This window comes from Girardinichthys multiradiatus, chromosome 3, assembly GCF_021462225.1.
Source record: "Girardinichthys multiradiatus isolate DD_20200921_A chromosome 3, DD_fGirMul_XY1, whole genome shotgun sequence".
NCBI classification, from domain to species: domain Eukaryota; kingdom Metazoa; phylum Chordata; class Actinopteri; order Cyprinodontiformes; family Goodeidae; genus Girardinichthys; species Girardinichthys multiradiatus.
The window spans coordinates 3,820,492-3,846,888 of NC_061796.1; the positions used below are offsets into that span (position 1 = coordinate 3,820,492).

Below are 26,397 nucleotides of genomic sequence, written 5' to 3' on the forward strand. Positions count from 1 at the left end.
TGTCAGTCACCATGTAACAACTGAAAAAGGGGATATAGAGTGTTGGAAAAACACCTGAAACCCCACAATATTGACCTAAAAATCCGACTCAATTGAAAACGCACTGCAATCTAAAATTTTGCAACGCTCTGTGAAGGAATGTCTTTATCTGATATTGTCTGTCCTCAAGCTTGTAATTTCCACTTTAATCTCTTCTTATTACTGGTGGTTACAAGAGCTCAATTGGGATTATCTCCACCAGCTGATGTTATCTTGCTTCCTTGGATATTGTTATCTGGTTGGCATGAAGAGGAGCTACAATTAGATCATTCTCTGTTAGAATGCTGCCCATTCTGTCTTCCCAATCGTTGAATTATCCTGAACTAATACCCCTGTCACAGTTTTTGCACATCTGCCTTTCAATTCATTAGCTATAAATAGACATAGTCAAGTCAAATCAAGTTTATTTATATTAGTGATTTTCAGCAACAAGGCACTCAAGGCGCTGTACATGAAGAAAAACATTACAATGATACAGAAAATCAAACAACAGAGGTAATAAAAAAAAATAAAGAGAATAGAATGATGGATAAGAAAATGAAAGGAAAATTGGACTGAAAACTTAAATGTTCAGATAACACATTCAAAGGCAACTCTAAACAAATAAGTTTTTAATCTTGAGGAAATATAGAAATATATAGGAAATATGCCATAGGAAAATATGCTTCCTAACATCTCTCTAGGTTCCTGCTTTTATTTTTTTTAATCCACCAGCATACAAGGCAATGTAAACAGTGTAATGGTGGCCTAAGATATTTATTGAAACTGTTTGTTTCTCATAGGTTTAATTTCTTCCAGTATTCAAGATGGTTTTTTTTCTTCCACTAGAACTGAACTAAAAGTTTCTCCAGTAAAGTCAATTATATTAGAAGTTTTACTAAAGACTGCACAAATAGCATTTCTGTTTATTTGCACAGCTATTGCCAACACCGATGTTAGTGTTAAAGTTATAGAGGTCAGTTACTTCTGGTGAAGTGTCATCATGTTTTCTAACTTCCATATTAAATGACAGTCCTGCCTTGTCCAGTGACTGCCCTCAGGAATGTTCTCTTTGTCTTTCCATACTGCTCGTTTCGTACCAAGAATCAACCTTTCCACTCAGCAGGATCTTGTTCTCAGAGTCATTTGGCCCTAAAGCATTCCACATTGGCTCACATTTGCTCCATAAAACTGTGTTGTTTTGTGCTGTTAGGAGAAAGTGCTGCAAGTGAAAGCCTTAAAGCAGTCTCATTCACTTTGCACTGTTTACTTGTTTGTTTAGAGGGCGGGATATTGTTGATATCTTCATTCGGAATCGAGAAAAGATGGCGCCCTCCCTCTTTGTTGAGCCTGCACCTCATGTCAGATGTGGCCTCTTATACTGAGTGTAGCAGCATATGTAAAAATCCAGAGTCAGGCATTGCTTCCATGATGTTTTTTTTGCATGATTCTCTATGATGAGACTTTTTTGAAGTTTGCAAGCTGGCATTTCATTTCATGACTTTAGTTTAGAGTTATGGTCACATTTAAGAGCATTGATGGCATAAAAGTTTTCAAGCTTTAATTTAAGCTTATCCTAAGCATTTCATTAGTTTCTTTAATATGTTTGAGCACATTTCTTGTGTTCTGTTTTGCTCTCAGTGAGCCAGCTCACTTTGGATTTTGTTATTCTCAGCTGCTACATGCCAGATCCATTCAGATAAGTGGCATTCAGCTGACAGACAGCATCACAGGAGGTGTGTTCTGGCAGTAAAAATGTCACTTCCCTTTCCTTGGAAGAAGTCATACCTCTGAAACATCTTGAACTTCTCTTCTCCCCAGCTTATTTGCCGACTTTGAGACTCTGCAGATTTAAGAGGTTCCCAGCACACGTGGTCCATTTTATTCTCCGCATTTCAATATGCACTGACTTGGCCCTCAGCCTGCGGACCTGACTTGTCACTGGAGTGTCAGAAATACCGGAGAGGATTAAATTAGAGCCTTCACTGCATCATATGCGGCGTTGTGAACATTTGTTATGGAAACTTAGAGGCCTTATGCTGAAGGTGGTATGATTATCATGTGTGCTGCTCGTGGCAGTGGTTTTAGCATGTTTTTCAAAATACACAGTTTGGCTTTCATATTGGAACTTTGACTCATGAGGCTGGTAGGCTGTGTCTCCTCCATGTTTACCGCCGTCGCTTAGAGACAGCAGACGATAGATACAAGAAGGTTCTGGGGGTTTGTGGATGACCCGAAGAGTGATAATCCCCAAGCCACTCCAAATAGTTGCATAAGAAACTAATTTTAGAACAGTTCATGCCCTCCTTTGTTTCAAGAATGCTGAATTAGTCAGGAACAGAAATAACAATTCTTTTGTTTTAAATGCTGAACTGTTTAGACGAAGTTTAATGGCTTATTTTTAATTTGGTGTTTTGTTGCATCTGATCTATATTTCAGAGGAAAATAACACAACTTTTATTAATATTAATATACAAAATAGTCTCTGATCTGATGCTTTGTTACTTAGAGGATTTTGCATGAAGTTTCTAACATGCAACATATTAGGATTCAAAGCTTTGCTTAATGCTTAGTTCTCTTATAACTTTTCAACAGAATTAAAGAGTTAATTTTCAGTGTAATTTATGCTTTAGAACATCATCATAGTTATCGAAATTTGCTCGGTCTGCAGGTTCAACCAATGTAACTTCACAGAGAAGCACGAAGATAGTTCGGCTGGACAAAAGAACACTCAAATGTACCAACTGTGCGTTGGGAAATTGCAGTCATAATATTCACTAACATTGCCTCGTGTCCCACAGATATAAACTTTATTATTTTGAGTCATTGTGATTTGTTAAAATGAGCTAAAACAGATGGTGTACGTCTGATTAGCTGTTGGCTTCCACCACTTCTAATCCATAAAAGCTCATATTGGTACAACATTTTTCTACTATTACAGAGCCTTACTTCAAAAACTGAGATATCATCTGTTGATTTCTCAGTGTATTTTCATCTTTACTGGCCTGAGCAGCTGGTTAGAAGTAATAAGATGAGGTAATCGCACCATACTGGTACACTAATGGGTTGTGCTGGAAATAACACTTTTATTGGCAGATACTGTTGTAGATAGAAGAAAAATTTAAGTTATCCATTTTCAGTATCATTGAAGTGTTTAAAATAAAGTCAGAGGAAACATAAGGTGTAAGAAGATTTTAAAAAGGAAACTTGTTTTTTCTAACCAATTTCGAGACATGTCTGTGGCCTTGTCAAATGCTGTTCTTTCATAACTTTAGAATTGATGTTTTATATTGTCTATCATGGGCCTGATGTTGTGCTTTAAGTGAGTGTTTTAATTGGCTAGGCCACTGAGCTGGGCTACAGTTGATTCATTACAGGCCGAAATAGAGCCAGCTTTTAGAGTTGATCAAATCTTTCTTTTAAATTTATTCAGGTCAGATTTGTCTTGAAACTCAAACTCTGGGGTTATCGAGCTGTGATTGGCAGATACTGAAAAATCAAAATAGTTTTTGTCACATGTATTAACTGGAAAAGTTTGGTAAAGTAACTTAAAAGTTAGGGACATATGCTTGGACTGATGTCTAAATCGAAAATCTTGTAATTTGTCATTCCAAACTACAACCTGTATCAAAGCACGAGTAGCCATGTTTAAGGAAGGAGTTCCAGAAATTGTTTGTGTGTCAGGAATTAGGTCTGTCTGTTTTTGTCATCAGCCGGCTAGTTTCCTTCAGCTCTGCGTTGACAGCATTTCCAAATGTCCACCATGGACACATCTGACAGAGAACACTTGTCCTGTTCACTTTAAATCGCCCATGCTCGATAAAGAAACAGTTTTGCATTAGTCTGTAACTTTCTTTAGAACCTGACTAATGTGTCAAACCCCGTATCTCTAGTGTAACACTGCTTGCTGTCTGTGCAGCAAGATGACCTCTGCAGTGAGTGGTTGGAAACTCAAGTGTCCTGTTCTAAACACACTGAAGCTTGTTTGAAATGCTGTCTCATAGCCTTCCAGTGCACAGTCCTGTAGCCCTGGTCTTCAACTCCTGGAGGGTTCCTGCTGCATTGCCACTGTCTTAAAGCTTCAGGAACAGGGAATAAGTCATATGTGAGAGTGTAGGAGGTTAAAGGGAGGGGTAGCTTCGAGAATAGATCAAGAGGAGGGGCGAAAATATGTGACGGGGAGTGGCGGTAAAATGTCTCATACTGTATGTGTCAAAAAGTCTCCTAATAGGAGGATGAGATCTGCCATTTTGGCTGAAAGAAAAAATTGTTTAAAAATTTAATTACATTTCAAATCGGTGTTGACCCATTATAATAGTTGTTTTGCAGTCATCCAGCTTACAGGGTGTGTATGGATAGAGGATTAAATCAAATGCTTTACAAAAATGCAAACTGTTTACTTTGTCTAATACATCCATGAGAACAGACTCACATTGTAATGTTTTGTTTTGCATGGATAGATGGCTCAGTAGTTGAATGATACTGTAGATTAATCTGGTTTGTTGCCTGCTGGGCTTGAAGAGTGCAGTTTTCAGTGGCATAATAACCCAGTGGCCTTAATCCAACACCGTAACCACAGAGTTGGGGGCGGGTGTCCTCTACTGTGGTTCCACTCTTTATACAGATGCTCAAATGGCATCAGTAAAGATGCCAAAAAATGTTCTGGGTGATTGGTCTGTCTGTGACCGTCCATAGAGAGTTAAATTGATTAAGAGGGATCCTACGTAATGAAAAACCAAAACTGAGTATGAAAAAATAACATTTCCAGGCTTTATTCCATGATACTTCTTCTTTTGAACTTTTAAGCAACAAATCGTAATTAACTGAGCTTATTATTATTATTGTTGCTGCTGTTTTGTTTTTTTAAATAAAATTATACTGTTCACATAGTACTAAATAATCCTTAATCTAATGTAAAACACATTAGCAAAGCTAAAGAAAAAATTGTAAAAATGATAAATAATGATTAATTTCATAAAAATGGTACATAAATAGACTTTTTCATACATACATCATTTTCTAAGCATAAATGGCTAAAATGTAAAACTATTAATAAAATATACCAATTAAAAATGTGCAATTTTATGAATACAATTTAATAAACTGATAGATTCTATTAAAATAATTCATAATAAAAGTCTAAAAGTTAATTTCATAGTTACCTTAGAATAAAACATGTATTTAAAATACTACATTAAAAAGGCAAGTCTTTGATTTGCCTTCAAAAGTTAGGAGAACTGTGAGCCATCATTATGTCTTCAGGGAGCCTGTTCCAGAGCTGCATACACAAGTCACAGTTAATTATTACTAATTATTATGAATTAATACTAATTATTATGAGACATTTCTTCCCCTACTGAGGTTAAATGAGCCTTAACTGGCCTAGCATCACGTAGCTGGAGGTATTGGAGCTGGAGCATTCCCTGGGGATCTCACAGCGGGTTCCTGCTGGGACTCCTGGCTTCAGCCATGCTCTCGTAAAGCTGAAGCTGCAGCGGAGTGCATCTGCCTTCAGGGGGCTACAAATCTGATGCTATGTGGCACTTCTGGGCCATACAGGCACTTTTATATAGCTAAAACAGTGTCATTGATAAGCTGTCTGAACCTAATGTGACATGCATGCTGATTAATAGGCATGTTTGAATAATAATAGAGGCCAGAGGTGTACAGTAGACTCACTGACTGATAATACAATATATCAATAGATAAAATGAATCTAGAAACATCGAAATTACAGTTAGAATATACAGTGAAACAATTTTGTTTTTACAGAAATACAAAGTCAGTCTTGACCTGTTATAATATATGTATATTTGGCATGTTTGTTAAGATGCAAGTTAAACATTTTCTTTAAATCAAAATTGAAGAAAACTCTGACAAAGAGGACAGACTGTACTGTAACTTGGATGGATTGTGAGGGGGCACACGGGTTTTTGAGGGGATTAGGGAGCTTATTTCCAAAGCAGAGTGGGAGAACTGGAGCTTAATGTGCTTTAATTTACTTTGGGGGGGGGGTTCATGTTTTGATAAGGAAAGGCGGTTTAGATGAGTGCGTGAGTTTTAGAAGAAGTATTTTCTTTATTATAAAATGAGAATGTTTCAGGAAGTTATAGCTTTCTAGCATCTTAAATAAATCTTGTTCCTCCCATTGTCATGTGAAGCATTCCGGGCATACCAGAACTGGAGACATTAACTGTACATACAATAGATTAAACAATGAGCTGGATGCCCCAAACTGCAGCAGCAGCAGCAGCCATGTGTCGACTTGTACTCTGCTGCAGATGCAGAGCCGTTCTTCATGATGTTGGATACTTGGATTTGTTTTAGTCCCATTTTTTTTATTTTAAATGCGGTTGCTTTAAACTTCCATTTTCCCAGAGTTCATACTTTCAGACCTGGTCAAATGCCTGACCATAGGACTGCAGTTAAAACCCCCTAGCTGTCTGAAGCTTATTTATGTTAGGGACTTTATTCTTTTCTTGGACATCCTCTCATCTCTACAGCATGAAAGCACATATCAGACCCAGTTTCGGTCTTGGTCAGTTGTTAAGCCAAGTTAAGACAATTTTATTTAAAATGCAAATTTGAGCAACAGAAAGTGCTGTCCACAACATTACGGCTAAGCAAAAGCAAAATCGGTATAGCAGAAACAAAATTAATAGTGAAGAAAAGAAATTTAAGATTTGCCAAAGTGGCAAAATACAGGTAAAATAACTAGAAATAGAAGAAGTAACATTTCTAACATGGTAAAGATGTTCAGTACAGTTACATTTCTACCATTTCCTACTGTAACAAAATGCCCGTAGATTTTGTGCTGTTGATTCTTCATTTGAAGTCATGAGGAGCTGTGAATAAAATTATTCACTGCCTGAAAAAGTGAATACTAATATAATAATTTTTATCACATATTTTTACATAAAATGTTTTTCTTTGAGTACATGTTATTTAACTGGTTATCTAGTTTGCTACAAATGTTCATTGACAAGGTGTTTTAAAAAGAATCAGTGTTAAGGAACAGTAACGATAATATTAAACATGCTACACTGAGATGCATCATGTCCCACATTATATTTAGTTGTTGTTTAGGATGTCCCAATCAGGATTTATGTGTCCCTGGTACCAAATCAAGTCATTTAAGATTAAGATTTGCCAATATGAGTCATTCCTTGTTGTTTAAAGAGTCAAATATTGGTGACAAAATATTGATGTTTGTAAGTGTATTTCCTGCAGCTTATATCCCAATATGAAATCTCAGTCCTGTGACTTTGGTCTCCACCAATCACCCACCCACCCCTTAATGATTTTGAAGGAATGGCATTCATGCTAGATCCGCCAATGTTCAACTCAAATAAGATGACCTAAAACCTTCATATATGATACAAATACTCCTTGCATGTGCACAGAGATTATTAATCAAAGAGCCTGAGGTGCCCATGTTTTTTTTTAGTGTTGGAGACAGAACGCTCTCAGTCTAGATTTAGATTAGGAACCCGTACCCCCAACCACCCCCACCCCCGTATTACTCCTCCACCCACTCACGCTCATTCTGTCCTTCACTATAAGGAGCCCAAGCACAGCTGCAGGCTCGCCTGTATTCTGTAAAGGAGATAATAATTTTTGCTTTGAGGATAACACTTTGCATGGCAACAGCAGGTTTGAATAGAGAATCGCTCTTTTTTTTGGCTGAGTGTGGGTATCCTCTCGTGCAGCTCTCTAGCTGGTGACTCAGCTCAGATTTGTGTGAGACTCCCTGAAGGGAGTGGGGGGGTTGGAGCCTTCCTGATGCACCCTGCCCTGCATTAGTTACCATGTGAACCTGATGCCCACCCTTGTCTTTGTGCCAAGAGAGTTCTACAGGAAGGATGTGCTGACTGCAGAAGGGGTAGACTGGCAGAAGGGTGGAAGTGTATTTCAATACGTTGTTGTGCACAATATAGCAGCATGGTTGCTTTTATGCTTATACAACAGTGGCTGTCATGTTAGTCCAGGACCTGTTTAGCTTCAGGTTCTTCCATCTTCACTTCAGATAATATCATTTATGTCATAGACACACACAGTCATGCATAATTCTGAAAAACGGATGAACATAGTTTTCAGTGTGGCTTGCATATGTATTCAGCCCCTTTTACTTGAGTGGCAGCATCATGCTGTGGGAATGCTTTTCTTCAGGAGGGGCAATGATGCTGGGCAGTGTTGAAGAAACACAAATGCGCACCATACTTTTCAGATTTTTCTTTCTAAAAATAAATTTAAATCATCCAATAAAGTACATAGCAAAATGTGAAAAACTTTAGTTCAGAGGACAACCTTACAACACATAGTAGCGTATATATAGCGTGTATTCAACAGTCTTGACCTTTATGGCGGTTGCTGGTAGTGGTGAGTGCAGCTTCCCCAAACTGGCCTCTGTGTTAAGTCCACAGGAATAAGAGCGATTTATTCAACAGAGTCAGTGGGACATTGAATCTTAAATCTCTTCCCTTCCTCACGCTCCACTGGACCAATTATGAACCTAATCACTGTAGCGCCTTCCACCAGGATCAACCGTGCACTCCCTGTGCGGAAGTGAGAAAAACAAGTGAATAAAGATGTCACATAAAGGGGTTTTAGGTGTCTTTCATATAAAAATGAAGGATTTTTATCATGAGAAAAGAAGAGATTTACTTTAACTAAATTTGTTCTGTGTAAATTCTAACCTTTTAATTTCTCTCTGCTTCTTTTTCTGCTCTATCCCTCACTCGCCCCTGCGTATGATGGATTGACCTTCTGCTTCAACAGGAAACAGCCTAAGGTATGTATATTTTATCCATTTGTTCAGCAGACATTTATTACTCACATATGACAACATCCAGAACTAATATACCCAACAAGCGGGACTATTTCTCCTGCACAGGTCGATTCTTCTTCGAGACGTTGTTCCTACGGATGTGATTGAGGGGTTTTTTTTTTTTTTTGATAGATCAGTGGGTCAGCAGGAGCCAGATAGATGTCCGTGTGAATGTGTCAGCTCTCTGAGATCTCCCAAACACCCACAAAGGTTTCCACAATGAGAGAGGGATGAGCGCGGACATTGGGGCTATGTGTGCGCACATTCAATGCCGCATTGTTGTAGCGCACCCCCACTTCCCCCCCTGACAACACGCTGGTGACTAGCTCAGAGATGTTTCACACACCAGGGACTGGCTTTGTGCTCAGAACGCTTGGGGCCCCCCCTGACTGGACCACGGGCTACACAGTCTCTGGGGCATGCAAACCTGAGCCGCCCTGTAATAACCCTTCACTCAGACAAGCACGTGGCCGTCTGCTTGGTTTTGACACTCAATTTATCTTCCCTGCATTCCTCAGTGCAATTGCAGACAACTTGTTTTCTTGACAAAATAAGGGGGAGTTTATCCGTCTCTGCTTTGTCATCATTTGCACTGCTGATTAATATTAATAGTCCAATCAAGAGAAATCTGTTGTGCAATCACACCCTCAGGCTCGATGGAAACAGAACAGAGGGCACTGAAGCCCTAGTTTCCAAACCAGCTCTAATTGAGAATGATAGCACTTTTGTTACTCTGAAGTCACAAGAGGAAGTCTTGCTTTCAGTGCATTCAGTGATCTCGGAGCTTCCCATGCTGACTGTGCAACCACGGCTTCCCCTGGCCATTAGTCGTTTTTGTGATTAGGAGGGAGTTCAATTATTTTGTGGTATTTGTGTTGGGAGGGGGGATGTTTTGGCAGAACTGCCTCAGCAGCCTGAAAATCACGGAGGAGATCCAGTGCAATCTGAGGATAAGAGAGCAACTGTTTTCGTGTGTCTCAAAAAAGAGAAGGAAAGTAAATAGTCCCAGATATACAAATATAGACAAAAACCAGATGAGAAAATTGCAGAATGAATTTCATATGGAAAATGAAAACATTTCTAATAGTTTTGTTTAACAAAAGCCAACTTTAAAGGTTGAACTTTTTTTCTATTCATTAAATACATCAAAACTGACTAACACTATTTAAACCCTATAAACCACCAACGACATATTCCTCGATTTGCTTTATTTTTAGTTTACTGAAAATCAGTTACAGGTTAGTGACATATGCTTTGATGTTTCAATGGAAATAATAATTCATTAATTTCTGCTGGATTCAACACTACTGCCACTATCAAAACATCTTCAGCATTTGTTTTCTCTTTTATGTGGTATGTTCCTGTTAGATCAGACCTCAAAGTAAATTTGATAGTAGTATCGGACGGGAAAAGACTGATTGGTGCATCTCCAGTATATAACACCACGTCGGTGTCCACTCTGGGCCGCCATTACTTCACACCTGCTGAACTGCAACTGGTGCAAAACAGACAGATGAATGTCACCAAGGCTGTTTAGAATGAAATTAAAGATTCATAAATGATTACACGGCGCATGCAAAGTAGCAAGGGCTGCTCTGTCTGAGATAGCCTTCTCTCTGTGCCTCATCAACCCAGTGCTCCTGCAGGTGCCTGGAGGATACTGGGCCTTTCTGTTGTTTAAAGTCGGTGCTGTGAGACCTGGGCCTGAAAGCCAAGAGCCAGCCTGCAGCACCGGGAACAGCTATGGCCCAGTTTCCTTGGAGATGAGGGTCACTGGGTGCTGGGATTCTTTCCTCAGAAGCACACACACTGATTTATGAATTCATTCCACTGCAACAGACAGAACACTCTGCTGCTTAACGCAGGCAGTCGTGGTCTGATCCTGATGAATGTCACCTCAAACAAAGGCTCTCAGGTTTCATCTTTACTTGCTCAGACAAGTCCTGTCCTGCTGTTTGACTGTACAAAGCCATACAATAATCCTGCATCTGTGCACTTCGGGTTTTGTTTGCGCTGGATGTGCTCGGACAGGTGTGAGAATGCATGTTTACGTTGTCTGTCTCCATCTCCTCCCGTAGGTGTTCGCTTTTGACCACTGTTTCTGGTCCATGGATGAATCCAACGTTCCCAAATATGCTGGTGAGTCATTGATCTTGCACTCACCCGAAGAGCTCAGATAATGGAATGGGCCTTTGTAAAGAGCTTTGTGTTGCCACTCTAGAGGCAGGGAAATTCCAGCCTGGATATGTTGCAAAGCCTCAGCAGGGTTTGGACAAATGGAATCATTTGGATTTTGGATGCATACATTAGGCAAGAAGTTGGCACTTTGTTGTCTTTCTATTAACAAATATAAAAGCATGTAAGATTTTACCAATGTACTCATCTAGGAGTGTTATACCCTCTTCTGTTGAAAATAAAGCTTCCTCAGAAACCATTCATCTCTAATTGGCGCTATATTAAAACAACAGTATAAAACTGATAAGATTATAAGCCTGGTATAATAATTAATCTGAATACTTGGTTTGTCATTTTTCTCTCATTGTGAGACAGAAATATAAAGCTTGCATCCTCTTTAGGCTGAGCAGACAAGGCAGTCTGCTCAGTGAAAGGCTGCCTCAAGGACCCGAGCCAAGGCTTTATTTAGCTCATTAAACAGCTGTCTCATTCAGCAGGGCCGCGGCAGCGAGCAACAACGATTTCTCTGCACAGCTTTACATTTTCCACATGACCAGACAGGAATCCTCCAGTCTCTTATTCTGTGCTCTGTGGACCTTGTCAATACACATCTCTGTACTGATTTTACACATTAGTGAGACCACCTGTAGGTAGTGGGAACTGTTTATCCTGATCTCCATGGTGACTGAATCTTTCTCTGAAAGGTCAAGAGGTGGTGTTCAAGTGCCTTGGAGAGGGAATACTTGAAAATGCATTCCAGGGATACAATGCCTGCATATTTGCCTATGGACAAACAGGTAATAAGAAAAACATTAATCTAATGAAATCCAGGGTTGCATGCTGGATTGTTGGACCATGCTTTCTGTTTACACTTTACAAATTGTCCTTAAATGCCTCAGCTGGTGGCAGGTTTCTCTCTTCAATTTTCTCATAGACTTCAGAATTTCCTTGTGGTAAAAAGGTGCAATAATTAGCCTCTGCTCATGTAATGCCTCCCGTGCAGTTTATTAAATATAAAAGTTGTAGAAGAAGTGTTTCCACTTCAACAACCCTTTCAGCAACCACAGTAGCTTCTGGGACATTTGGTAACTCCCCCATTTCCACTCCATCCATCCATCCGTCCGTCCATCCATCCATCCATCCATCCATCCATCCATCCATCCATCTTGTGGAATTTTTACCTTAACCATGCCGTCTAACTGTTTTCTTTTAATTGTGTGACTCTGCTGTGAATCCAGGTTCAGGGAAGTCCTTTTCCATGATGGGAAACGGAGAGCAGCCCGGTTTAATCCCTCGACTGTGCTGCTCTTTGTTCGAGAGGGTCCACAAAGAGGAGAACGAGGCCCACACTTTTAAGGTCGAGGTGTCCTACATGGAAATCTACAATGAGAAGGTCCGAGACCTTCTGGATCCCAAAGGGTGGGTGTGGTCCTGTGAATTTAATGATCTGTACGTTTTGAACTGCTTTTGATCTAGCAAGAGAGCTACGACTGTGGGGTCAATTAACTCCAGTTCACAGCACAGCACTGTCCTTCCATTCCCACTTCGTACTGGTGTCAGTGTTGTGTCTGCTGGTCTGAATGGTGAGAAGTTGACAGAAAAACGTGTGTAGGCCGATGACCCAGTCATTTCCTTTTGAACAGCATCTAGCGTCGTCCTCTGACACTACTGCATTGTTTGCTTCTGTGGTCTGATGTGGGTTGGCAGACAGACTACGAGGAAGACTGAGCTCTGAATGGGCATGCTTTAGGGACATCTGTTCATGAAGCTTGGAGCATAAAGGATGTCAGAGCAACCCTGTGGGCTAAAAGCCAAGCAGGAGCAACAGTGCACTGCTCTGTGTGTTGCAGATGTCTGAAGATGCAGGTTCAAAACAACTTCCTCCTGCTCAGAAAGAAATCATTGGTCCTGGCTGGACAAGTAGACTTACCTGTGGTCTGGACATGAGAAATTGGGGTCAACAGGATCACCCTGACTTTTATGTCTCATATAAGTTGGTAGCTGGTCATTGTCCTCCTGTTGCATGGATTACTGCTTTGCATAGATTAGTAAAGATGACACAAGGATCATTGTTTCAGTTGCTGATCCATAAAAGTATGTGAATGTTGAAGAAGAAGAGCTGTTTTTCATCTAGTGGAGCACCTCATTTACTTGGTTTAAAGGCAGATACCACCTTATTTATTATTAATTAACAAGTGTGGAATGTGATCAATAGTGATATTACCATATGATGAACTGGTCATCGGTATTGAGGAAAGCCATGGTTTTAAAAATGTTCAAAATGGAAAACATTTTTCATCATACCATTTTTACGTTTGTTTTTAACCCTTTTTAAAAAGAAGCCAATGATAGAGTGACCAGAGCTTCTCTGGCTGTATGAAGAGCTGAAATGCAGTCCTGCTCACTGCCAGTCAGATGGCTGAAAAACCGCTACCACAGTTTTCCCTTGCTTACAAGAAACAAAAGTTTGGCTGTTTGAAGATATTACGCCTTACTGCGTAATAAGCACATTTACATGAAAGCGTTACTTCATTTAACAGGTTTTTCTTATATTTTTAATAATGTTGCTAGAACTGTAATTTTTGCAGTAGTACGAACCATCTCTCTGTTTTACATCATCAATTTGCTTTATTTATTAATTCAAATCATGTTTTAGGTTTTTATTTAGACTATTTGCGTACTGTACATACAAATGTTGTCACAACAGCAACCATTTAAATAAAAAAGGAAATATAGAAAAATCTGGCTTTACTGGATAGCAAAACAGCAGAGACGATCGCTAGAAGGGTTAATATCATCGATGAAAGTATGTATCTTGTATTCAGTAATGCAAGTAATTGGAAAACTGACTTCTTAACAGTGTAAATGAGGATCTAGTCCATGCAAATATCTTCAGCAACATCTGTGTTCAGTTTCTCTGTTTCCAGTTATTTTGTTATTTTATTATGTCTTCTTTGATCAACTGAAGTCGGTGGGGTATGTTAGCATGAGCTCTGACTACTTCCCGCTCAACTTTTCTTAGCTTTATGCTGAATCCTAAAAGACACCTATAAAACATAACTTCTTGATGTAACGCCGTTTGTTAACATTAAATGTGTAGAATGTATGACCTTGCTGTCCTCATCCTAACCCGCTAAATCCTTTACTGCTGAACAGAGGAACGATGAAGGAGTGTGCTGGTCATTTCATCCCCAAATAACCTGGGATCCCGACATAGTGTCCAATGGAGTGAGCTGACGGAATACCTCTTAATACTATTTACCAAGTTTTTTTAAGCTACCTCAATTGAAAATATCATGAAGTTAAAGGGGCAGCAGGTGAAATTTGTTATCACCAAACACAATTTGGTGTGATGTGACTTTATTTCTGAACCTACTCAGCAGAAACGGTTTGCGGTTCAGCTGGTGTGATAACCATTGATGAATTTACTGCTGTTTCACTGCATTAGAGGATTTAAAACTAGACACATAACAATCTCTTACCTTTGGTGTAAAACCCAAAATGCAAGTCCTGTTATTCCACACACTGACAAATTATGACATAGTGGCATTAGATAGATTATTATTATTGCTGTATTATAATTACTTTTCTTTTGATGCAAAAACACAGCAGGAGCGTAAGAGAACAGGACTGAACAGGTCGACAGTCACAAGTCAGTGTTAACTGAAAGACCATAAAGCCATTAGGCTACTTAAGATAAAAATATGTGTTTTTGGCAGAAATGAAGGACCTGAATAAAAATATTGAACAAATAACTTCCTTTCTGCTGTTGTGGTCTGTATAAACTAATGCTGAATACAAATCTTTTTTAATGAAAGTGTTTCAAGTGGCAAATACAATCTTGGCAGGGATGAAAGAAATGCTCAGGATGTTGTATTTAATGTGTTAATGTCAGTAAAATTTAACCAAGCAAGAAAAAAGAAACCTAACCATCCTACTACTCCCAGAAAGCTGCAGATAGGGTGTGTATCACAGAAGAGTTGTACATTCACAGGTTTTGAAACTTGTCTATCAAAGAAATGATCAATCTGAGCTTTTGAGTAAATATCTATTTTTTTAAGTTTAAGGCCAAAGTGATATTGAGAGTCTGACTAGTTGATGTTGGCTGGTTAGTAAGTACCGTTAAATAAATAAAAAAGATGACGGATGGTGCTCCAGTGATAGCACAGTCATGTCTGTGTTATTCACTGCGGTCAGACAGCTGACTACATATAACAGGGAAAAGTTCAGAAGGTTTACACAGCTGACTGACAGAAAGCAGCAATGCCATTTCATCCACCTATTTTATCTCTCATAGTGGTTGAAATGGCAAAAAACAAATAATAATGTAAATTGTTACTTTATTATGTGTATTTATAAAATGGAGAATTTATACATGCAAAGCAAAAAGCCTCGAGACAAAAACATGATTTTACCAAGTAGGCTGATAAAGAGAAAAACAATGATCCATACTAAAGCATTATGTAAGTCAACAATGTAGAGAATCTTCAAAAAAGGACAAAAACATTATATTTCCAGTCAGTCCCTCAAACACCATACTGTTACCACAAACGCTTATTAGCACAGCCGCAGTTTTCACAAACAGCCCCTCACCACCTCACCTCAAAATTGCACCCTCGCCTTCTTGTGGCGTTGGGTTTTGTTGATTTTACTGAAATCAGCTTCAAACGGCATTGCCTGTATGAAGACCACTTCAAGGACCTTGCTGGCTGTGATCTGTTTTTTACTGTAGCTTCTGAGAACAGACAGACTCTCACACAATGAGCAGTTAGCTGGAAACCATGTAATAGAGTTGAGTTGTTTCTTTTAACAAAAAGCCCCTGACATACTGAAGCTATGATATACAATTGTGGTCTTTAATGCCGACTCACAGGGTCGTGTAATCACATAATACATAATGATGTTTGACATAACGTCTTTTTAGTGTGTCTTTCCATCAGGAAGATGATGTTGGCTTATGTTTGATTTTGCCAAAATGCTGAGTTCAGAGCAGAGATCTCTTATTGTTTTTAAACAACTAAATATTCCCTGCTTTGCTAACTCCTTCCAACCTTCTCTGTTTTCATCAGGAGCCGCCAGTCCCTTAAAGTCCGGGAACATAAAGTACTGGGTCCATATGTGGACGGCCTTTCGCAGCTCGCTGTTACCAGCTTCGAGGTTTGTCTCTGACACCACCAGAGCTGAATCTACTGGGTTATGTTCTTGTGATTCATAAAGTGCAGCAGAAATACCTTTGTGTAATCAAACCACTGATTTATAACGGAATACCCATTTAGCTTAAAGTCCTCCCATATGCAGAAGCTGCAGTGAGACTTATCCCTGCTGTGGCTACAGTAATGAGGTTGCATGCAGTTTATATGCCAAGCTTTGGCAGGTCCTTCCTCAGTGACGTTAAAACATCTCCACCCTCTTCCTCTGGGCTCTGTGCTGCCTGATCTGAGTTCAGTGGAATTCCTCCTGCCTGTTACCCAGGTTTGAAGAAATGCCAAAAATCCTCATGTGAAAAACTCTAGTGTTCACAGCAGTCATAACAATCCTTTCAGAAGCTTTAAAGTCAATCTCTAAATCTGTTTATCACACTAACAAAGAGATGTCTTTCTGTGTCAACATTTACCTGTAATTTGACCAATTTAGGACATTGAGGTGTTAATGTCTGAGGGGAACAAGTCCCGCACAGTCGCAGCAACCAACATGAACGAGGAGAGCAGTCGATCACACGCCGTCTTCAGCATCATCGTCACGCAAACACTCTATGATCTACAGTCTGGAGTTCGTCTTGTTTTGGTTTTTCACACTTTTCTGGCTGCTGTTTTTAATTAAAAAAACACATTTTAAATCTTTAAATGTGTCTCAAACAGAATTCAGGGGAAAAAGTGAGCAAGATGAGTCTGGTGGACCTGGCAGGAAGTGAACGTGTATCCAAGACTGGAGCTGCCGGGGAGCGACTCAAAGAAGGCAGCAATATAAACAAGTATGCCTTATTTGTATCAATATTATGAGATGTCACTGAATTTCAACTATTGGATGACTAAGCTGTGTGATGCCCCTGATTCGTGCCATTTTAGGTCTCTTACTACATTAGGATTGGTGATTTCTGCTCTGGCTGATCAGTCTGCGGGGAAGGGGAAGGCCAAGTTTGTGCCCTACAGAGACTCTGTCCTCACCTGGCTGCTGAAGGTTTGACGCCTTAGCAGTTACACTTTTTCAGAACAGATGAGAAGTGACAAAAGAAGATGACAAAAGTTAATGAATGAATAAATACAAATAAATCTTTATTATTTTTACATGTATTTTCAAAATAAAAATAAAACAGAGGATAGATACAGGGGTTGGACAATGAAACTGAAACACCTATCATTTTAGTGTGGGAGGTTTCATGGCTAAATTGGACCAGCCTGGTATCCAGTCTTCATTGATGGCACATTGCACCAGTAAGAGCAGAGTGTGAAGGTTCAATTAGCAGGGTAAGAGCACAGTTTTGCTCAAAATATTGAAATGCTCACAACATTATGGGTGACATACCAGAGTTCAAAAGAGGACAAATTGTTGGTGCACGTCTTGCTGGCGCATCTGTGACCAAGACAGCAAGTCTTTGTGATGTATCAAGAGCCACGGTATCCAGGGTAATGTCAGCATACCACCAAGAAGAACGAACCACATCCAACAGGATTAACTGTGGACGCAAGAGGAAGCTGTCTGAAAGGCATGTTCGGGTGCTAACCCGGATTGTATCCAAAAAACATAAAACCACGGCTGCCCAAATCACGACAGAATTAAATGTGCACCTCAACTCTCCTGTTTCCACCAGAACTGTCCGTCGGGAGCTCCACAGGGTCAATTTACACGGCCGGACTGCTATAGCCAAACCTTTGGTCACTCATGCCAATGCCAAATGTCGGTCTCAATGGTGCAAGGAGCACAAATCTTGGGCTGTGGACAATGCGAAACATGTATTGTTCTCTGATGAGTCCACCTTTACTGTTTTCCCCACATCCGGGAGAGTTACGGTGTGTAGAAGCCCCAAAGAAGCGTACCACCCAGACTGTTGCATGCCCAGAGTGAAGCATGGGGGTGGATCAGTGATGGTTTGGGCTGCCATATCATGGCATTACCTTGGCCCAATACTTGTGCTAGATGGGCGCGTCACTGCCAAGGACTACCGAACCATTCTTGAGGACCATGTGCATCCAATGGTTCAAACATTGTATCCTGAAGGTGGTGCCGTGTATCAGGATGACAATGCACCAATACACACAGCAAGACTGGTGAAAGATTAGTTTGATGAACATGAAAGTGAAGTTGAACATCTCCCATGGCCTGCACAGTCACCAGATCTAAATATTATTGAGCCACTTTGAGGTGTTTTGGAGGAGCGAGTCAGGAAACGTTTTCCTCCACCAGTATCACCTAGTGACCTGGCCACTATCCTGCAAGAAGAATGGCTTAAAATCCCTCTGACTACTGTGCAGGACTTGTATATGTCATTCCCAAGACGAACTGACGCTGTATTGGCCACAAAAAGAGGCCCTACACCATACTAATAAATTATTGTGGTCTAAAACCAGGTGTTTCTGTCACGGTTTACTTGATATTGGACCCCAGAATGCAGACGAGCAGGCAGCGTGATGGTAAGTGAAAAAAAAAGGTTTAATAACAAAAACTCACATTCAGCAGGAGGCAGGAACAAAACAAACGGGCAGGCAAGACAGGCATGGCATGATCAAAAAAAAACAAGACTTGGTTAGAGAACTAGACATGAGCATGAGAGTGAAAGATGTTTCCGCCAAGACTAACAGAACAGGTGTGAATATATGGCGTGAAAACCAGGTGGAGTAAGGAGACAGATTAACTTGAAGCAGGTGAACTGAATAAACTTAATTAACAGAACAAAACGTGACTGGAGCAAAACAGAGACTCTTGAACACAAACTAGAAAAACATGAAGCAAAAGCATAACCAGATCTGAAAACCAAACTTGACAAAACATGAACAAGACGACAAAACAAAAGCATGACCAGGAAAATAAACAGAAACATGATTCAAAACTTGAACAGTGAAAAACATAAGGAAAAACCACGAAACCAAAAACCAAACAACCCTACATCATGACAGTTTCAGTTTCATTGTCCAACCCCTGTAAACACATTTACCCATAATTACATCTAATTCCAAAGTGCCAGAAAGTAAAAAACAAATAAATAATTCTACATTAATTTGTACATATAATAATAATAATAAACATTAAACAAAAATAAATTAATGATATTAATACCATTATTATTCAAATATGTTAATAAACTATTTAATGAAAAATGTAGAAATTAAATGTGGAATTCAATCATTAAACTATGTAGTCATTGTATGTTAAAATCATATGTAATAATTTACAATTTCTTTAATCAATTCAAAGCTAATTTGTTTAAGTGCACCATGAAATAACTTAAACTCTGTCATTTTGGTTCTTTAAGTAGATCCAAACATCTGATTTATGTACCTTCAGTATGTCCACTTCAGACCAATCATCATGAATAGATCAATATGAGGCCAGCCCACTGGCTTTAATTAGTAAAGTTGTTGTTAAAAATTTGCTTTATACGCTCACTTGGTATTCATTAAATTCATAAGGTAAAAATGTCTTTGTTTTACGCAAAATAAATCTTTGTTTAATTGTATGTTTATGCAGTCTGTTTCCTATTTAATTAATTGTTGGCATAAATAAATAAGAATTTTATGATTTTGAAAAATTGTTTGGCACCTTTGGTCTTCCATATTGATTACTAAGATTTAAAAATGCATGTTATTATTTATTTCCCATCTCAATGTGGCACTTTTTTAAAGTTTATATTTGTGACAGATGTTGCTGTTGAATTGTGGCTCTTGGATCTCCACAAATTTAAAATGATTATTGAGACATTTCCAAAATAATTTCATTATTAATTTTGCAAAGAATTGTGGCACTTTTGTATTTCCATATTTTGGAAACAAATTATTGACAGGATTAAAAATTACCGTATTTTTTTTTTTTTTACGAGAATTTTGCCACTTTTGGTCCTCCAAATGTAACAATAATTTACCTTGACCTCAGGACAACCTAGGTGGGAACAGTAAGACTGCCATGATTGCCACAGTGAGTCCAGCTGCTGATAACTACGAGGAGACGTTGTCCACATTACGTTATGCTGACAGGGCCAAAAGGATCGTAAACCACGCTGTGGTGAATGAAGATCCCAATGCTCGGATCATCAGGGAGCTCAGGGAGGAGGTGGAAAAGCTTCGAGTTCAACTTTCTCAGGCTGAGGTGAGACGTGGCCCATCACAGATTTTGGTTCTGTTCTCCAATCACCAGAAATCATGTTCTGATTGTTTTTTCTCTCTCACGGCTATCCTTCAGTCCATGAAGGCTCCTGAACTGAAGGAGAAACTGCAGGAATCAGAGAAGCTCATTCAGGAGATGACGGTCACCTGGGAGGAGAAGCTCAGAAAGACTGAGGAGATTGCTACTGTATGCTCATGAATCACAAAAACACTAGAATCTGGACTGTCTTTCTTTGCAATGTGACACTGTTATTATCTGTGTTTACAGGAGCGTCAGAGGCAACTGGAGAGCATGGGCATCTCTTTGGAAACCTCTGGGATTAAAGTGGGAGAAGACAAGTGTTTCCTGGTCAATCTGAATGCTGATCCTGCCTTGAACGAGCTGCTGGTTTATTATCTAAAGGTAAATCTGTTTGCAAAGAGATGTGCAGTGCTTTTTCCTCTTATGGTCTGGCCCCTTAGCCATTACCGTACTTTGACCTGTAGCGTTTAACAACATTAGGGAGTTGCTTTGAGATTTCTGACAGATTTCAGATTTTCATTTTTTCTGCAGCTTTAACTTAAACTGGTTTCTCTATCAGAACCATAATTACACAGCTTTAAACATAGTTCTTGCTAGTCTTTCTGTTGTAACCATTCATTAGATATTTATCTGTGTGTGTATGTCATAGCAGATGCCATAAAATAAACATTTATTATTTTAAAATAGGGTTTAATTTAAGGAGAGATTTTAAACCGTCTTAAGCATGAGATATTTAGCAAGGTTAGTATTACTAACTATAATCAGCAGTGTCTGTGCGTATTCTCTAAATAATCTTTCATTGTTGAAGAATCTCAATGTTAAACTGCCAAACCTGTAAAGTGGTAAAGGAGTGAAATGACTATTAATAAGCAGAGTTTAGCTCTTGTTTCTTCCAGCCTAAATAAACGGCCAACATGCCTCCTTTAAAACCTTAAAACATTTAAAAGTACCTCTTCCTTTCTAAATGTTTCCTACACGTTTTCTTTATTCTTAATCTTTCTAAACACCTCAATGATACTAAATATGCCCAACTTTAAAAGATCAGATTTTGACAAGAGTGAGCTAAAAAACATAGTGACAACCCACACATGCTGTTAATGGCTGCATTTATGTACATAATGTCTGTAAAAACGTCCTCACATTAGAGTAACATTTGCTACAGAAGGCAAAACTCCGTTACTTTTGTTAATGTGTACTGTTAAAATACTTTTCCTCAAATGCAACTCAGGCTTTTATTCAGATGATGGAGAGTGTTGAGAGAATAGAGAGAATTGTCCACTTAATGCAGGTCTGGAATCATTAAACAGCTATTTAGACCTGTAAGAACAGAAGTATGTGAGAAAACAGCCTGCACGGCGTACAGAACAACAGCCCGTTGTCTGGCCTCTGTAGTCCGGCCCATCAGTCATTCCTCAGTGAGGAATGACTATGGCAATGTGAAATGAGCTAGAACATCCTCTGTTAGCTGGAATGTTTGTGCCCCTTCAGCATTTTTCCCCACTGAAACCTGTTCTTTCTTCAGTTCTTCACATTCCCAAAAGCAAAAGGCTGTAACTTTACGTTTTTTATTCATTTTCTGAGCAGAAGTTCACTAAATCAGTTTAAATCAGATTTGCTGCTGTGCTTTTATCAGTATGTTCTCCACCTCTGTGTAGGAGCACACCCGCGTGGGTGCAGACACCTCTCAGGACATCCAGCTCTTTGGCATCGGGATCCAGCCGGAGCACTGCGTCCTGGAACTCTGCCCAGAGGGTGATGTCACCTTGATGCCCATAGGGAATGCCAGGTGAGTTATTGTATAGATTACCTAGGTTCAGTGTACTTGCTATCCCTCAGCCTCTCTGCCTGCATTATAGATGACTGGACTGCAGAGTTTCACATGACATCACTGCAAAGGAAGCTTATGAACTGAGACCCTACACTTTGATATCAGAGCTTTGTCTTCCTCCTATTTACAAAAAGATTGTTTCTGCCGCGGTAATCAGTTTTTCCCCATTTAGAGATGAAGATTAGAAATTCCACTGACATGTCTGTGTTTTCTGCAGGACTTGTGTGAATGGTGCAGTTGTTGACTCCTTGGTGCACCTGTGGCATGGAGATCGTATCTTATGGGGAAACAATCACTTCTTCAGGTATGAGTCCTTCACTGTAATCCAGATGTTAAGCACGTTTATTTGTGTAGCACTAGTTGTACACAAGATAATTCAATGTGCTTTACAGGAAAAGGGATGGAATGGAGATAAAGAGAAATACATAAAAACAGTAACAAAAGTTCAACTTTGAGCATCACATAAAAAAAAGAAATGTTGAAATGCAATTTTACAACAAATAAATAGCGAAGACATGAGTCACGAGTAGTGATTTAACGGAGGCACCAGTTTTTGCACATCTCAGGTACTTATTGAGTTGGTTCAAAAGCAGATGGCAAAGTTCTGGTTCTGGAAACACGGAGGAAACAGGTTTTTGACGACGGTTCATGGTTCAAATCAAATAGGCGTTTTTGGAGCATCACCATTTAGACACATGTCATTTCAAACCTTTAGCAGTGCATTGTGTTGTGTTTCAGAGTCAATTTGCCTAATCGAAAGCGGCGAGACCGTTTGAAGGAGCTAGAGAGAGGTTCACCCAGAGAGAGCTTTGTCGAAGCAGATGTGGAGACAGCCAGCGAGGCCTCCTCCGAGCAGGACTACAGTTATGAGTTTGCCCAGATGGAGGTCATAATGAAGACTCTTGGAAACAATGGTATGATTAGGACAATGTGACAGTGCTTATTTAAATGGAGGAATTTATGCTTGCGTTCTATACCTTGTTTTCTACTTGGATGACATTTGTCATGTATTCCTTTGCAAAATACAACAAAGAAAGTGTATTATTTTATTTTATACATTGTAATACAAGATCATTTTCTTTCCACGTTCGTAGACCCAATGCAGAATGTGGTCCAGGTGCTGGAGAAGCAGTACCTGGAGGAGAAGCGGACAGCTCTCGAGGAGCAGAGGCTCATGTATGAACGGGAGCTGGAGTCCCTAAGGCAACAACTGACTCCGGAGAAGACGCAACAGTACCACCGAAACAGCAGCGAGCGCCTCTCTTACCCGACACACACACCCCATGGCAAGCTGAGACTGTGGACAGAGGAACGGTGAGTGGAGCCCTCACAACCAATCATGTCTCCCTTACAGTTATCAGTGTCCTGCCTCATCATGAAAGGAAAATCCACATGACACATTTGATCCAACGATAAACAAACCCAAACACATACAGACATCACTGCTGGAGGAGCAGAGCTACAAGGCCTGCAGCCCTGCCTCCTTGGGATATTTAAAGGGCATAGCAACTCAATTTAACATTACCCAAGCAACAGGGAAGAATGTTAAACCTCAAAGAAGATAATAGATGGTAAAAAATAATAACTAAAACTGAATCTTCTTTCGTTTGTTTGTACATACAAGCTAGCATTAGAACTAGCATTAGCACTGCAGTACAGCTAAATGCTACAGGAGGTTAGTAAAGTCACTGTTTAAAGCTGCCATGTTTACAAATGAATTGCTAATGTTAAGCTCTTTGTGTATAGATATAGACTATTATATAGTCTATATAGTCTATATCTATTACTATTATATATCACTACTGTTATTCATATGGGATACAATAACTGAATAAAGTTAATTAACAGCTTTGTTCTTAATGAATCTTGGTTAATCAGATTTTCATCAGACAACATTATTGGACACAAAAAAACTGTTTTCTGAATCAGTTTTCGTTTAGGGATTAAATAAATGAAAATACATATTCGTTAACTTAACAACCACCTCAGACAATTGACTTATTTTGGCTCTGAACCCCAAAATCTGGTCTGGCTGTGTTTTCTGTACCGGGACAGTCGTAGCTAACATTAGCTCTGGATGTTTTAACTGGAGTACAGTAATATTATATGAATGTGCAAACTAAGACTGAAGTAGTGCAAACTCTGCACTCCGTTTGTGTCTTTTTTTTTTTTTTGCATTGAGCTGATACTGTAGGCCGGTGTGGTCTTCAATGCATCCAGGGAATCTTCTTTACTGCTATCAAACAAACAGTAGGTGCAATACTGCCACCTACTGGGCTGGAGAGTTTGAATCAGTGTCAACACTGTCAGAAATGAAGGAACTCAGAAAAAAGCGATTAAATGTGTTATTGTAATTTATTAACCAAAACGAATGCTTTAAAGCCATTTGCCCTACAGTATAAAAAGTGTCTTCAACTAAACAGTTTTTTATTAGACAACTTACAGAAATTTAACAATTTACTAAGACTGTGCTTTAAAGCAACCAAATGTTATCCAGGTGTTAATATATTTTTAAACACATCTTGAGCAGATTTTTCACTTTAATCTGAATAAACATATAACATCATAAGTCTTCTACCTCATGAATGAATGTCTTTGTTCTAATAACGTGTCTGTACGTCTATGTTTGCGAGACAGGGACGAGCTTTTCCGTCAGAGTCTCTCTCGACTCAGGGAGCAGGTCGTCAAGGCCAACACTTTGGTGCGAGAAGCCAACTTTTTGGCCGAGGAAATGAACAAACTCACCGACTATCAGGTTACCCTTCAGATTCCCGCAGCCAACCTCAGTGCAAACCGCAAGGTCAGACCTTTGGACCCCCACTTACTAAACATACTCTGTGCAAGCTGCACATTAGGATCTGACATGTGCCCAATTTGTTTTTGATGTAGCGTGGAGCAATCGTGAGTGAGCCAGCCATTCAGGTACGGAGAAAAAGAAAGGGGACCCAGGTGTGGACTATTGAGAAGCTGGAGAACAAACTGGTGGACATGAGGGACCATTACAGAGACTGGAAAGAAGGCAGAGAGGAACAGGTGAAAAACAAAGAATCAAACAGATGAACATAAAACCAGATGGAAAAAGAGGATTACCTCTGCTTCTTTCTCTTTCCAGTATAACAAAGCAAACAGAAAACACTGCGACTCTTTCTACGAGGGCCAAGAGAACCACAACCTGATCGGCGTGGCCAATATTTTTCTGGAGTGCCTTTTCCATGATGTCAAACTACAGTATGCTGTCCCCATCATCAGCCAGCAGGGAGAGGTGAATATGATCATGCAGCTTTTTGATGTGCATCGTTATGTCCAAATAAATTGTGAAGAAAGGGTTTTGAATTTTTCAAGGTGTGCAAAGCTCAGAGAGACATAAACCAAAAGACATGCAGCTATAATTGCAGCAGAGGGTTGTTCTACAAAGTATTAACTCTGGGGGTGCAGAATACAAATGCAACTCACACTTTTCGGATGTTAGTTTGTAAAAATAAAATTAAAACCATATATGATTTCCTTTCCATTTTGTAATAATAAAATACACTAAAATACACTAAAGGTTTTGGTCATAAAGTGACAAAATATGAAAAAATATTTTTGCAAGGCACTGCATGTGGATGAATAATATTCAGTAACATTAAATTTGCAGCTCTATGATGACATCTTCCATCGTTTACACATGAACACTTTTGTTTATGTGTTCAGGTAGCAGGCAGGTTGCACGTGGATCTGATGCGAGTGAGCGGATCAGCACCAGAGCGCCTCTCCGGGGGAGACGACTCGTCGGAGAACTCCAGTGAAAGCAGCTGCTATGAGGTTATGGACACTAACGGGGAGATAGTCCACATGGCCAAGAGGCTCACCTGTAGGGTAAGGCGCACCTCCAAGCTCTAGATCCATCTGCCACTTTATGGGGAGGATTCATTTCTGGGATTACCAATATACATAATCTCCGTCCTGTTTGTTTCCATGCTGCAGGTGAGGATAAAGGAGGCCACAGGACTGCCGCTCAACCTGTCCAACTTTGTCTTCTGTCAATACAACTTCTGGGAGCATGGTGAGCCCACTGTGGCGCCTCCCATGGTCAGCCCAGACACTCCTTCGCCTCGAAGCCCAGATTCTCAGTTTACTGTCCAGTTTGATCACTGCAAAGTAAGGAAATAACTCCTTACACTGGAAATGTAAGTAGTCCTTTTCAATTTTAATTTAAAACTAACTTTTTTTA

At 39.6% G+C, this 26,397-nt stretch overlaps 1 protein-coding gene across 4 annotated transcripts in view; it reads left to right on the forward strand.

Annotated features, from left to right (window-relative positions):
* The window catches only part of kif13a (kinesin family member 13A), a 49,032-nt gene that overhangs the window by 6,369 nt on the left and 16,266 nt on the right, over window positions 1-26,397 (forward strand). For all 4 annotated transcript variants that reach the window (XM_047360761.1, XM_047360764.1, XM_047360765.1 and 1 more), the window contains exons 3-22: window positions 8,797-8,809; window positions 10,924-10,984; window positions 11,725-11,817; window positions 12,259-12,439; window positions 16,090-16,177; window positions 16,655-16,789; window positions 16,879-16,991; window positions 17,086-17,197; window positions 20,105-20,317; window positions 20,411-20,521; window positions 20,603-20,737; window positions 22,012-22,142; window positions 22,402-22,488; window positions 22,923-23,098; window positions 23,279-23,498; window positions 24,822-24,984; window positions 25,074-25,217; window positions 25,297-25,446; window positions 25,878-26,042; window positions 26,151-26,324. In XM_047360761.1, coding sequence (XP_047216717.1) covers window positions 8,797-8,809; window positions 10,924-10,984; window positions 11,725-11,817; window positions 12,259-12,439; window positions 16,090-16,177; window positions 16,655-16,789; window positions 16,879-16,991; window positions 17,086-17,197; window positions 20,105-20,317; window positions 20,411-20,521; window positions 20,603-20,737; window positions 22,012-22,142; window positions 22,402-22,488; window positions 22,923-23,098; window positions 23,279-23,498; window positions 24,822-24,984; window positions 25,074-25,217; window positions 25,297-25,446; window positions 25,878-26,042; window positions 26,151-26,324 — 2,665 coding nt within the window. The remainder of the gene's footprint in view (window positions 1-8,796; window positions 8,810-10,923; window positions 10,985-11,724; window positions 11,818-12,258; window positions 12,440-16,089; window positions 16,178-16,654; window positions 16,790-16,878; window positions 16,992-17,085; window positions 17,198-20,104; window positions 20,318-20,410; window positions 20,522-20,602; window positions 20,738-22,011; window positions 22,143-22,401; window positions 22,489-22,922; window positions 23,099-23,278; window positions 23,499-24,821; window positions 24,985-25,073; window positions 25,218-25,296; window positions 25,447-25,877; window positions 26,043-26,150; window positions 26,325-26,397) is intronic.